At 40.5% G+C, this 11,297-nt stretch overlaps 2 protein-coding genes across 2 annotated transcripts in view; both read right to left on the bottom strand.

The window, feature by feature from the left end:
* Window positions 1–845: 845 nt before the first annotated feature.
* On the bottom strand, window positions 846–9,150 carry LOC115358726 (cyclin-L2-like). The gene is made up of 10 exons (XM_030050716.1): window positions 8,819–9,150; window positions 6,399–6,473; window positions 5,851–5,960; window positions 5,613–5,733; window positions 4,722–4,786; window positions 3,990–4,089; window positions 3,058–3,316; window positions 1,514–1,604; window positions 1,313–1,378; window positions 846–1,212 (listed from the first exon to the last, which is right to left on the bottom strand). The coding sequence occupies exons 1-10, from the start codon at window positions 9,047–9,049 to the stop codon at window positions 1,044–1,046; spliced, it is 1,287 nt and encodes a 428-aa protein (XP_029906576.1). The 5' UTR covers window positions 9,050–9,150; the 3' UTR covers window positions 846–1,043.
* A 584-nt stretch (window positions 9,151–9,734) lies between these two features.
* Window positions 9,735–11,297, bottom strand: part of LOC115358716 (von Willebrand factor A domain-containing protein 1-like) — a 10,580-nt gene continuing 9,017 nt past the window's right edge. Inside the window, exon 7 of the mRNA XM_030050701.1 lies at window positions 9,735–11,297. This exon is cut by the window's right edge and continues 57 nt beyond it. The gene's annotated coding sequence lies outside the window, so the exon portion shown is untranslated.

The following is an 11,297-nucleotide window of genomic DNA, read 5'->3' on the forward strand; positions in this document are numbered from 1 at the left end:
TCATGCCGCCACTTGCTAGTCCATATATTAATCTCTCTTTGTTATGTGCCAACATAATCCTAGGTGTAGTCAGGTAACTTGGACCCTCCCTCCTTTAAGAGGCTGTTCATATCGTGACAACCTTAACTGACACCGAAGGCGCTTTCGAGAAAGTTTTGGTAACCTTACTGAATGCTCATGGGAAACCACAAAGAAGCACTATGTTGAATACCTTGGGGAATTCCAGGTGCATGTTAATGAAACACAAGAGATTAATCAGTTTGCCTTATTGAAACGTGCGTTCTTTGCAACTTCTTTCACTAGGCTGTCATCCTCAGGGAAAAGGAAGCCTATTTATTTGTGTGCGTGTATGTACTTGCATGTGTTGGTTTGATTTCAACAAATAAACAAAAAGCACTTCAGTCCCATCATGTTACGACTGTCAGTGGTCAGGGTAGTGTATTAAAATATCACTACTGGTTATAACAAACCCTTTCATTTGGAAAAAGAAAACCTCATTGCACTCTTTGACACATTAAGTGAGCATGCAGTCCCAATAATGATTTAACAGGGCACTTGTGAGGTAAAATTATATCAGTATGTAAGGCATATAAGAATATAGCTAGTGGTTTCTTATGCTGCTCAGAATAAGTATTGCTGATATGCATGAGACATCTGAGGGATATCTTTAACAAAGGTTGTGAAATGAGAGAGAAAACATGGCGCTGAATTGCAGGATTTTCTCCTGCAATTTGCTCCTGAATGAAAGTATATTCATCACCACTGCAATGCTAAAATGCAACTGATACTCTCAAAGCTTAGTCATTTAAAACTCTATATGACAAACTTTGAGTCACACGTGAACATAAATATAAAAGTATTTTAATAATAATAAAAAAAAGCAACAACAAATATTAGCTTTAACCTCATGATCTTGGATTTGGTTTGCCAAAACACCACAGAGTACAACCATGTACAAAAATAGAAAAAACGTTTCAAAAAGACTAAAAAGAGGATGTGCTTGATCCACAATTTGGTATGTCGCTCATTTCTAGTGATGACTATCACCTTCTTCGTGAATATTCATCTCTCCTCTCTCGCCGTCGATCCTTTTCACGGTCTCTCCGCTCCCTTTTTCTGTCTCTTCCTCGGTCCTTTTCTCTGTGGCTAATATATGTTTTCCGGTGAAGAGGAGAGATGGAGCGTGAGGGAGAGGAAACACTGCGGCTGCGTCTGGAAAAAAAAGGGAAATATTAAGAAGACACCTAGTTAGTACAGATTAAAAACAACCCATGGTGAACATTTTATTTAGCATAAGGCTGACATTTTCTACCTGCGTTTTGGAGGGGTGATGGAACGAGTCTCCCTTCTTTCAGCACTGCGACTCACTTTGGTCTTTCTGAAAAGCAGAATAGCCCACAGTAACATTTAATACTCATCAGAACTGCAAGCAGAATAAGCTCAAGGCTTGGAGAAGAATTACACTTTTCAGTCATCGATTCTAACCACTTCTTAGCGACAGAGGTAGACATACCCATCTCCATTAGTGAGTTTTCGGCAAGCGCTGTTTAGTGCATCTTGGGACCCTGGAGACTTCTTATTATGATTTGACACGGCAGGCGACACTGAAAGGAATTAAAAGTGTCAACATCAAGATCTCAGGCCCATGAGTGTGCACATATGCAGAAAATTCACAAACCAATATGTGTGTGTGTGTGTTTATGTGTTGTAGAAAAACGGAGTTGAAGTAGTAGGACTGAGACTATTAGTTTAACACCCAGCTGAGATGAAAAGAATTGTAAATGTAGAGCCAAAAAATTGGGCATAGCTGCAGGCAGGAGAACACATTTTGAGGATGTGGACTCATGAATGCTGTACTTTCTTCTTCTGTCCACCTTCACTGTAATTCCTACACAAACTACACACTTCAAATGCATTTATTCAGGGCTTCCACACTCACTTGAACTTCAAATTCAAAGACTTTCAGTAACTTTCAGGACTCTGTCTATAAAATACAGCAACTCAAAACTGGCATATTTTCCCTTTATTTTTGCTCTCATGATCTTGTCAGCAAATTGTGATGTAGTCACTGCTGCTAGTTTAATGAAGGCAGCAAGCTGACTCAGACATATTCGACATACTGGTCAATTTTGGTGCCATACATTTATTTTCAAAAATATTATATAGGCCTTACTTTCATTTTCCCAAATCATGAAACTTTCAGTGAGTTCAAAGACTGATGAGAGCCATGCTTATTTTAACCCAAGCTTGATCTGGTTCAGCGACACCTTATTACAGATAAACTTTTGGAAACTTTACTCTGGAACAAGCCTTAATGTACAAAGCAACTCTACTGGAAAGTCTGGAAGTTACATGTGTTGCTCAGGGGTGTGTCAGCACTAGTGAGGGGCGATATGGACTAAAAATTTTATCACGATAATTTCTGGCATTTATTGCGATAACGATAAAAGTGACGATAAAAAATATAAAACAATTCAACTCCATCTTTTTGACTACAAATCTATCACCGCATTCAGTCTTGAGAACCCCACAAATACTGCTCAAAAATAATACTTACTGTAGTCAAATACGCTACTAAACTATACCAATTAAGTTTAAGTAGTACACCTGTACTGCATCCTTTGTAATCACCGCTTTTTTGCAAACTTTGACAAACAGTATGACAGATGTTTGCTCCACGTCAGACTTACTGTAGCCAAACCAGTTCCAGATAATCGAGCTGGAGCCTCGTTTAGCAACGAGCTCTTCGCTATCAGCCCCGCCTTCCGCCATGCTTGTTATTGTGCTACACACGTGTGAGCTGCCGGCTGCCAGTGGCGAGTGCGTTGCGCACGTAATTACGTCATCAACAGGAGTTTATCGTTATTATCGCGAGATGACATATTCTTACCGTGAGGAATTTTTTTTGACGATATATCGCAAACGATAACATATCGCCCATCCCTAGTCAGCACTGAAACTCCAAGATATCTGTCAAAAAAGTAACTAGAAACTGTTCAAAAATAAGATCACCCCTGAAAAATAAAATGTGTAACTATGAAGCCATTTATTAGTTACCTGTTTTGGAAGCTGGAGAGAAGCTTGAAGGGGCGTCTAAAGTCGGAGTTCCCATGGTGAGCAGTAACGCGTCTCCTAGTTTGGCTTTGGCAGCCATAGCATCCAGAACCTGGCGACACTGGTCCACCTGCTGAAGTAAACTGGAGAAGGAGACCATGGGAAGGCTGTAGACCCGGAGAATCCTCAGGCAGATCTCCTTCAGGTCCTCCTCCGAAGCCCCAAACAGCTCGAACCAGGGGGGGCAATCTGGTAGCGGGATCTGCGGGAGGAAATTAAAATGTTGACTCAAAAGTTTAGGTCAGGACAGAAGGGTGCATGGACACTGAGAGAAGGGGTCATGCCGAGGCCAACGGTCTGAAAGGGAAACTGCTGTGGTTTATTTCAAATGAAATCATTTTGCGTGTATATTGTTTGCTGATCTATGTCAACCACATACTCACTGCAATAAGCAATTTCAAACACACAGGATCTGATTAAAAATATCTGTTATGCAACCAAAATGTGGCTGCAAATACAAGGCACATTGCCAGCTGGTTTTGAATTTCGCGTGCCCACAAAAACAATCTTTGGTTGCCAGAGCGGAGAGAAGGAACTTGTAAACTGCATTCATCTGGCGTCTACAAATACATCAGTTCATATTAGAAGGCCAGAATGGAAACTTGTTGTTCACCATTAATTTTTTAAAATTTTCTTACAAATACCATTATATCTGTTCTGGAAATAATCTGTTATGATATCACATCTACGTTTAGCTGATCATCCAAAAAAAGGAAAAGAAAAATAATCAACGAAACATCAAAATGCACCTGAAAATGCAAGTACCTTCAATGCATGTACCTTAAGTACATTCTGACTGGACCATTATTGTCCAAGTAAACATGTCCACTGAAGTTAAGCAGCATTTAGCATGCCCACAGAGCAACGTCGCTCACCTGCAGTGATCTGGCCGACAGGAAGATACAAGCACAGGCCACGGTCTCTGCGCTGAACCTCAGAAACACGTCCGTCCTCAAGCTGTCGTTCATGTAGTTCCTAGTTAATAGAGAAGGAAACCAAAGTGTTTTGACCACATCAATTCCTTACACATATTACACCAACTACCTAATGATTTAAGTAATAATCTGGGGATGATTATTTTTATTAGCATTTAATCTGTTATTGATTAACTGATTAGTTGTTTGGTCCATAAAATGTCAAAAAAATTATGGCAAACATTGATCATTGTTTCCCACAGCAACAGTCCACAACACAAGGATATTAAGTTTACTGTCATAGAGGACTAAAGAAACCAGACAATATTCACATTAGAGAAGCTGGAATCAGATAATTTCGAAAAATTTCTCTGTAAAAATGACTCAAAACAATAAATTGCTTGAACTGTCAAAACAGTTGATTAATCAAATCGTTAGCAACTAAGCAATTGTTTGACAAACTGTTTCAGCTCTAATCTGGACAATTAAACATAACTGGGATAGAGATGATCAAGGAGGTGTCGAATTTCACAAAACACTGGTCCTTACTTGGTACAGCATTACCACATAATTATATAGTCACTATGCAAAAAAGGAAAATCTTGAATGGCAACAATCAACAGCTGGTAATGAAAGTAACACAACAGCACCTCCACATCCTGAAAATAATGTGAGAAACAGTTAATTACTCACCAGGCAGTCTGTACCAGCTTCGTATTCTTCTCGCACTCCAACACCTGAAGGTACATGACGATTATCTGTAACAGAGGATGGAGGCGCTCAGTTCATTAGTTTACGTGGGGAAAATAGAAGTCTTTGTAGGGCGACTGATCAAACAAGCCTCCCCTGCACGACAGACCAACAACAGGTCATTAACTGATGCCGTGATTCGCAAAAATTTCTATGTTAACATGGTTGACTTTACAAAACATATGTGTAGAAGTAATATAAACTATCTTAAAGTGACTGTTTGGGCTCTTACCCATACAGCTGTATTTTACTAAATGGTGTATGAGTGTAATATATCCTCCAAGTTTGACCCGACAACTCCTTCCCTGCCACAACAATGAGTGCTTCACCAGAACGGTGATCAAAATCGAGTTACTGGCTTGGCCTGATCATTCATTTTGGAGAACACCACTCCAGGTGAAGCACTCGCTTTCTAGAAATGTATAATACAGAACAAAAAAAAAAATAAAATAAAAATAAAAAAAATAATTCACCATAAGGATGGATATAGGTGCACTGAAAGCTTAACTACTTTTTTCACAACTTAATTTCACCACACAAAATGTTCAGTGGGTCTCAGGGGAAAGAAAATCTCTACAGGTGGACCTTAGCATGAAAAATTTGGGGATCCCCTGATCTACTTCACAAGTTTTTATGTATTATTTGTGAGTTATTCTTGTGGGAAATCACAAGAGTGTGTGTACACACAGTCGGACAACAGCAAGACCTTATAATGTCCATAACAAAAACAATTTCTTATGACACAGTGGAAGAAATTCAAAATGCATGGGGGGAAAATGGACGGATGTTTTGCCTTGAGCCAAGCCTGTGATGGGTAACGCTGCTCATGCTTGCCTTGTGAGGGTGTTTGACATGCACACAGAAGCCCAGCTCCTTTAGAAGTCGCCTCTCTGCTTTGATCACCTGTGCCTTCATACTGATGTAGGCAGCATCCAAGGGCATGACAGCCTGACCTCTATGGAGCAAACAGATACAAACTAGGATAAGGGTGAGATGTGAGATGCAGCTGACTGACAGAAACTTGGGACAGCACAGAGATGAAAGGGGTCATGCGTGGAAAAATCAGTCTTACTTTCCCTCTTTTCTGTTCTTGAGATGATGGAATACGTTGAGCACATCCCGCACCCTGCGGGGCTCCTCCTCTATCTTGGAGGCCAGGTGTACACAGGCCATTGCTACTGTCTGAAAGCAAAGTGTACACGAGACAAATGAGCACAGCATTCTGGTAAAGTGTGAATTCAGTGTGCAAATAGGTGCAAGGGAGTGAGTCAGCCAGCCTGAGTCAAGCTGCGACCACGAAAATGAGAAAAGGCACGACTCTTGCTCACAGTGTAAAAACTGGATGTTGTCATTATTTGATTAAAAGCATGATGTTTCAGCCATTGAAACCCTTCATCAGATTAAGAATAGAAAAACTACAAACAGGTAATTGGGGAAAGTTCTCAATTAAGAGCAGTGGTTAAGCATTTTCTTACTGTGCCTAGGGAGGAGCCCGAGGCACTGAGAGGAGAACGTCCCAGCAACAGAAAAGCCACAGAAAATAAAAGGGGGATATACAGTATGCATATTAAGTCTTTATTACTACATGTAAGTAATCAATAACAAAACAAGATATCCTACCTCGGCGCAGTGTCGAACAAACGACTTGCAGTAATAGAATCTCTGGAAGAGGATCTGGCCTGTAGCCATGGCTACCTGCAGGGAGTGATGCAACAAGGGTTAAATATACCACAGTGATAATGCACAGGCCTCAGTGAAGGACCCCTGACACTGATAGCAGACGGTCACAGGAATTAGTCATTACTTTGCAGAGAATGTTTCAGGCTATTCACTCGGTGCAGCTCTTGTAGTTCCATTAGCTGCTGTGTTTGCTGAGTGCAGCCCATTTCAGTTCTCACACATAATAATTCAACCTGCTCCCCTTCCATAACAGCTCACTGGCTACAGGATGGGTGATCATACCCAACACTTTTCAGACATTTAAACTGTGTGCTGTTAATAGGAGTAATGGCACGCTTTGTGGCCAATTTTTGCTTATTAACTGCTTTTAACTCATCAGCTACAGACACTCACAATGACAGACAAGACTCGATCAATTACACTTTACTCAGCAGATGGTTGATTACTGTAATTATAACTCATTCACTGCTCAGTTTTCCTGCGGTTCCAGCTGCAGGTCAGGGCTGCTGAGCCTCTTCTGACAGAACAGGAACTATCAGGAACATCCCAGGGTAGAAAACATATTTTTGATCAGATTTAGTGTTAGAAGATTTTAAACATGTCATTTATTCTATGGGAATGTCCAATCTTCATATTGCAAAGCTGGGCTCAGTAGAGAGCAGAGATACATTGTGGTGGTCTAGGTGTCATTGTATTTCTACTACTGCTTTGAAGCAGTGCCCAAGCAATACTGGGTTTCTGAGGCCACTACCTATAGCAATATTTTGGGATAAAGTTTCTAATATTTAGGTTTAAACATAAAAACACAGTTGTAGGAGGGAATTTTTAAGTTTTGGAAATCTCTAATTTGATAATCAAATAGTTGTCATGCAGATGTGTTCAGGAGGCTGCTTATTTTACAGGTGATTGATAAATATCTTAACGTCTTTAGAGATATGTTTCTATCAACTCGTGCTACACAAAGAACTGCAAACAACGGAGTCTGTAACAAACTATTAAAAGGCAGAACAAGAATGAGTAGGATTTTCCTTAAAAAAACAACAAAAAAAAAAAAAACAAAACAACAATTTATAGACTCATAGACTCAAATAATCCTTTTCTATAATCACTTATGATCTACTAAAAGTGTGTGTTGGTGTGTGTGTATCTGCAAAGACTCCACTCTCTGCCTGGATTTTCTTATTCTGCTGTACTTGGGTGTCAGCCTTTGGGTAGTGGGTGTGTAACTACCAGTCAATAACGATGCCAGATTAATAGCACAACATCCAGTAGGAAGCTACAAAAAAATTGCAGACATGGACCGTGGAAAAAATGAAATACAGCGAGGTGAAACAACAACAAGAGTGAATCTGGACTTGGCTTTCACCTGCTGGCGAGCACTCAAAGACGCTATGATATGGATTTTAACTTTCTTGATTTTATGTAGTTCCTATAGAAACAGGTGGTTTGGGTGGGGCACAGTGCAGAGAAGGCTCATTCACATGTGCAAACCAATAGGATATCAGTTTGGGGGAGAAACATCATTTTATTTGTAGGGATAGGTGGATGAGAGAGGGTGTTCAAAGATTTTTGAAGGTTCAACTTTTACTGTCACCCACTAGTGCAGGATGTCCGTTTTACAAGAAGTAAAAGTCGTGAGGTCATTTCATGAGGACTTTAAGGAGAGGATGAGGATGAAGAGTGGCACAGTGTTGGCCTGGCGAGCATTTTGTTTCCCTAGGATGGCGACGTCACACCCTTGCCGTTTCATTCCTTCACCATCCTAGGACAAGACAACTCTAACACCACTGGGTAGCTTAGCCTTGAAGGAGGGACCGACTTTGAATGTTGTGTTTACAAACCGCAGCCAACAAAACCTCATCATTCTGCCTTTAAATGCTCTCAAACACTTTTTACCACACTTTCAACAAAACGACAACTGTATCTGTGATTAGATAATATCAGCCGATAACAGTAAGCCAAATATATCGATCGGGCTCTAACTTTGAAAACATCCCTGCAGATAACTAGTTAAGTTATGCCTTTTCGACGCACTCACTTATTTTCAGCAGTATGTTGCGCACATAAAATCTTGTAGTGACGTTTTCTAAGTATCACACTGCTGTTATTTTACACCATGGTACCCACGTTGTTATATTGGCTTTATAACCGGATTAAGTGTCACCGCCTCAGTTAGCAACACAGCTAACGTTAGCTAGTGTGGCCTCTAAGTTAGCTAACCGCTGTCTCACTAAGTCAGAGACAAGTCGCGAATGCCTAAAAATGCGGCATTAAAATCAAACCAAGTGTCGCTTAGGCGGTTAAGTTTGTTTAATTTAGGCACAGTCGCTCATCTGGCTCATTTCCGTGCAGCTCCCCACCTGCGGCAGCCTGAGCAGGATGCCGGCGGCTTGGATCCTCTCGCAGCCCCGTAGCCGCAGCAGCTCCTCGGTGTCGGCGGGCAGTCCGTGCTCGGCGGACGGGCTCCTCTGCAGCCGCTCCGGGGGCAGCTGGCAGAAGTCTATAGTCAGGCAAACCCTGGAGTACAGCTTGTCTCCTACCAGGATCCCCTCTCCGGGAACTCGGAGCTCCCCTGCCGCGATGGAGTGCATTATTTTTGGTTACATGTGCCACGAAAAACTGGGGCTCAAGATCCGTGTGTGGTGCTCCTTCGCTGTGTTTTAATGGCGAGTGGACAAATGTCGTACAGGCGCATTACCGCCACCTGCTGTACTGGCGTGTCAGCACTGGCTTATCCAAGGTGGGTTTTCCACAAACCAGGATTAGAAAGTTAGCCAGGTGACTGGGAAAGATTGAGATATATCCAGGTGATAGTGATCTGAATGTTAGGTTTGTTAGGTTTTGGATAATGATCCTGTCGTTTGTGATAGTAATAGACAAAATTTCAGATGATATTCAGTGACGCTTTTTGAAGCTAACTTGCCACCCCTGCTTCATGGAATACCCCTCAGGTAGAAACTGCAAAACCCTATTGTCTCAACTCGTTTCTAAATAAATAAACAAATGAGCAAAAACAGACAAACAAACAACTCTTCAATGCCTTCTTGTCACTTTTGCTCACTAACCCTTCCCATAACCTCTTTGACCTTACCCTGACCGTTTATTATAGTGTAGAACTGTGTCATAATACATGTAGACCTACTGGACTGCATTATGGTAATTTGTGTTTATATGTTCATTCTTATGTTCTGTTTTGATTTGTTCTGATGTGCTTATGAATATTTATTCCAGTTAAATTCACTGCAAGCAGAGAGGAACAAAAAAAAAATGCAGGTGTTACATGTTTTAATGAATACAATGATTTGGAAAAAAGTCTCGTCAATTGACATGTTTTTACAAAACACCCATTAACATAAGTGTTTTGCCACAGAGGCTAATACAGGATTGTTTTTCAAAAGTCACAAAGGAATCAATCAACATTTCCCTTGTTCAATTTTAATGTATAAGTTCAGGACAGTTACAGAATGATCACATTTTGTAACTCCTAATCATCTGGCTTGCTTGTTAATCTGCATATGAATAAAGATTATGGTTGAACAAAGTAAACTGTATATTAGTGATTATAAATAGGATAATCTGGATTTAAACTACTACTGATAATAGTTGAGAATAGTTGAGTTCACTGTTTGAAACCACTGAGTGGATGCACAGTTTAATAATTTAAACTGCAACTTCTGATTACAATCAACAACCACTAGATGGCACCAAACCATCAGATGACGTTGCCTTGTCTTGTTTCTAATTGAACAAGGGGCAAAGTACATCTATGGAGCATATTTTTAGATGTCTTATGCCCATACTGATTTTTAAAAATCTAATGGATAACCAAATGGGGTCAATGTTCAGATAAGGCACTGTGTGAAAGTGTTTAGTTTCCCAGCAATGTTATTTTGGTATCTTTTAGGAACATATTATCTCCCTCTCCCTGTAAAATGGCCTAGAAAAACATTTTACCAGGTGCTTCATACATTAAGTTACAAAGAAAACACCTGAATATAAAACATCTGAAACATAATTCACAGTACATATTCACAATAATCACTGTACAATGAACACTGAGTTATCAAAACTTGCCTGTCCACAAAAAATACACTTTCAGACCAAAATGTGATCGGCTACACAGTAAACACATTTATAATTGTGTGTGTAAACTGTGCAATGTATCGTATGGACAGATTGAGCTATAACAATCTGATTATATGGTCATCATAGGTCAATGAAATGTATCTGAAATATTCCACATCATACTGCTCTATCACTCGAAGATGAAACAGTGGCTTTTGAAGCCAATGGGAAGACTGTCAGAGACGATATGTCTGCTGTCCTCTCCCGGCTTGCTGCACAACAACTTGAAATTTCAAACACCTCAATTTAAATAAATGGGACTAAGGCGCAACTTCTGTGTGCTGATGCAAAGTATTTTTTATATAATGTCTTATCTCCCCATGAGCCGATTTAATTTCCTCTAACGTCTCCCCTTAAGGTAATTTTTAAGTAACTGTAATATGATATGATACATGATATGGATGACATTTTAGTGAATTTCCGTACATCCTGTTCTTTGCTACCTGCCAGCAGTGCCAGCTACATAAGGATGAGCTGTCTGACCATAAAAAGTAATGTGGGCTGGATTTTACTGCTTTGTGGGCCCCACTAAGGGTCAGGCAACTGCTCACCCCGAATACACAACGTGTCAGCACCCAGACATCCCACTTTTCCAGCTTGAAAAAGGCTGATAGAAAGTTGTTGGGTTGTCAAGGCCACTCTGTCCTATATCCTCTTCAGTCAATGGTCTGTCAGTCTGCCCTGTGTCACATTTTAATGTGGCATGGCTCACAG

This window comes from Myripristis murdjan, chromosome 5 (assembly GCF_902150065.1).
Source record: "Myripristis murdjan chromosome 5, fMyrMur1.1, whole genome shotgun sequence".
NCBI lineage: Eukaryota > Metazoa > Chordata > Actinopteri > Holocentriformes > Holocentridae > Myripristis > Myripristis murdjan.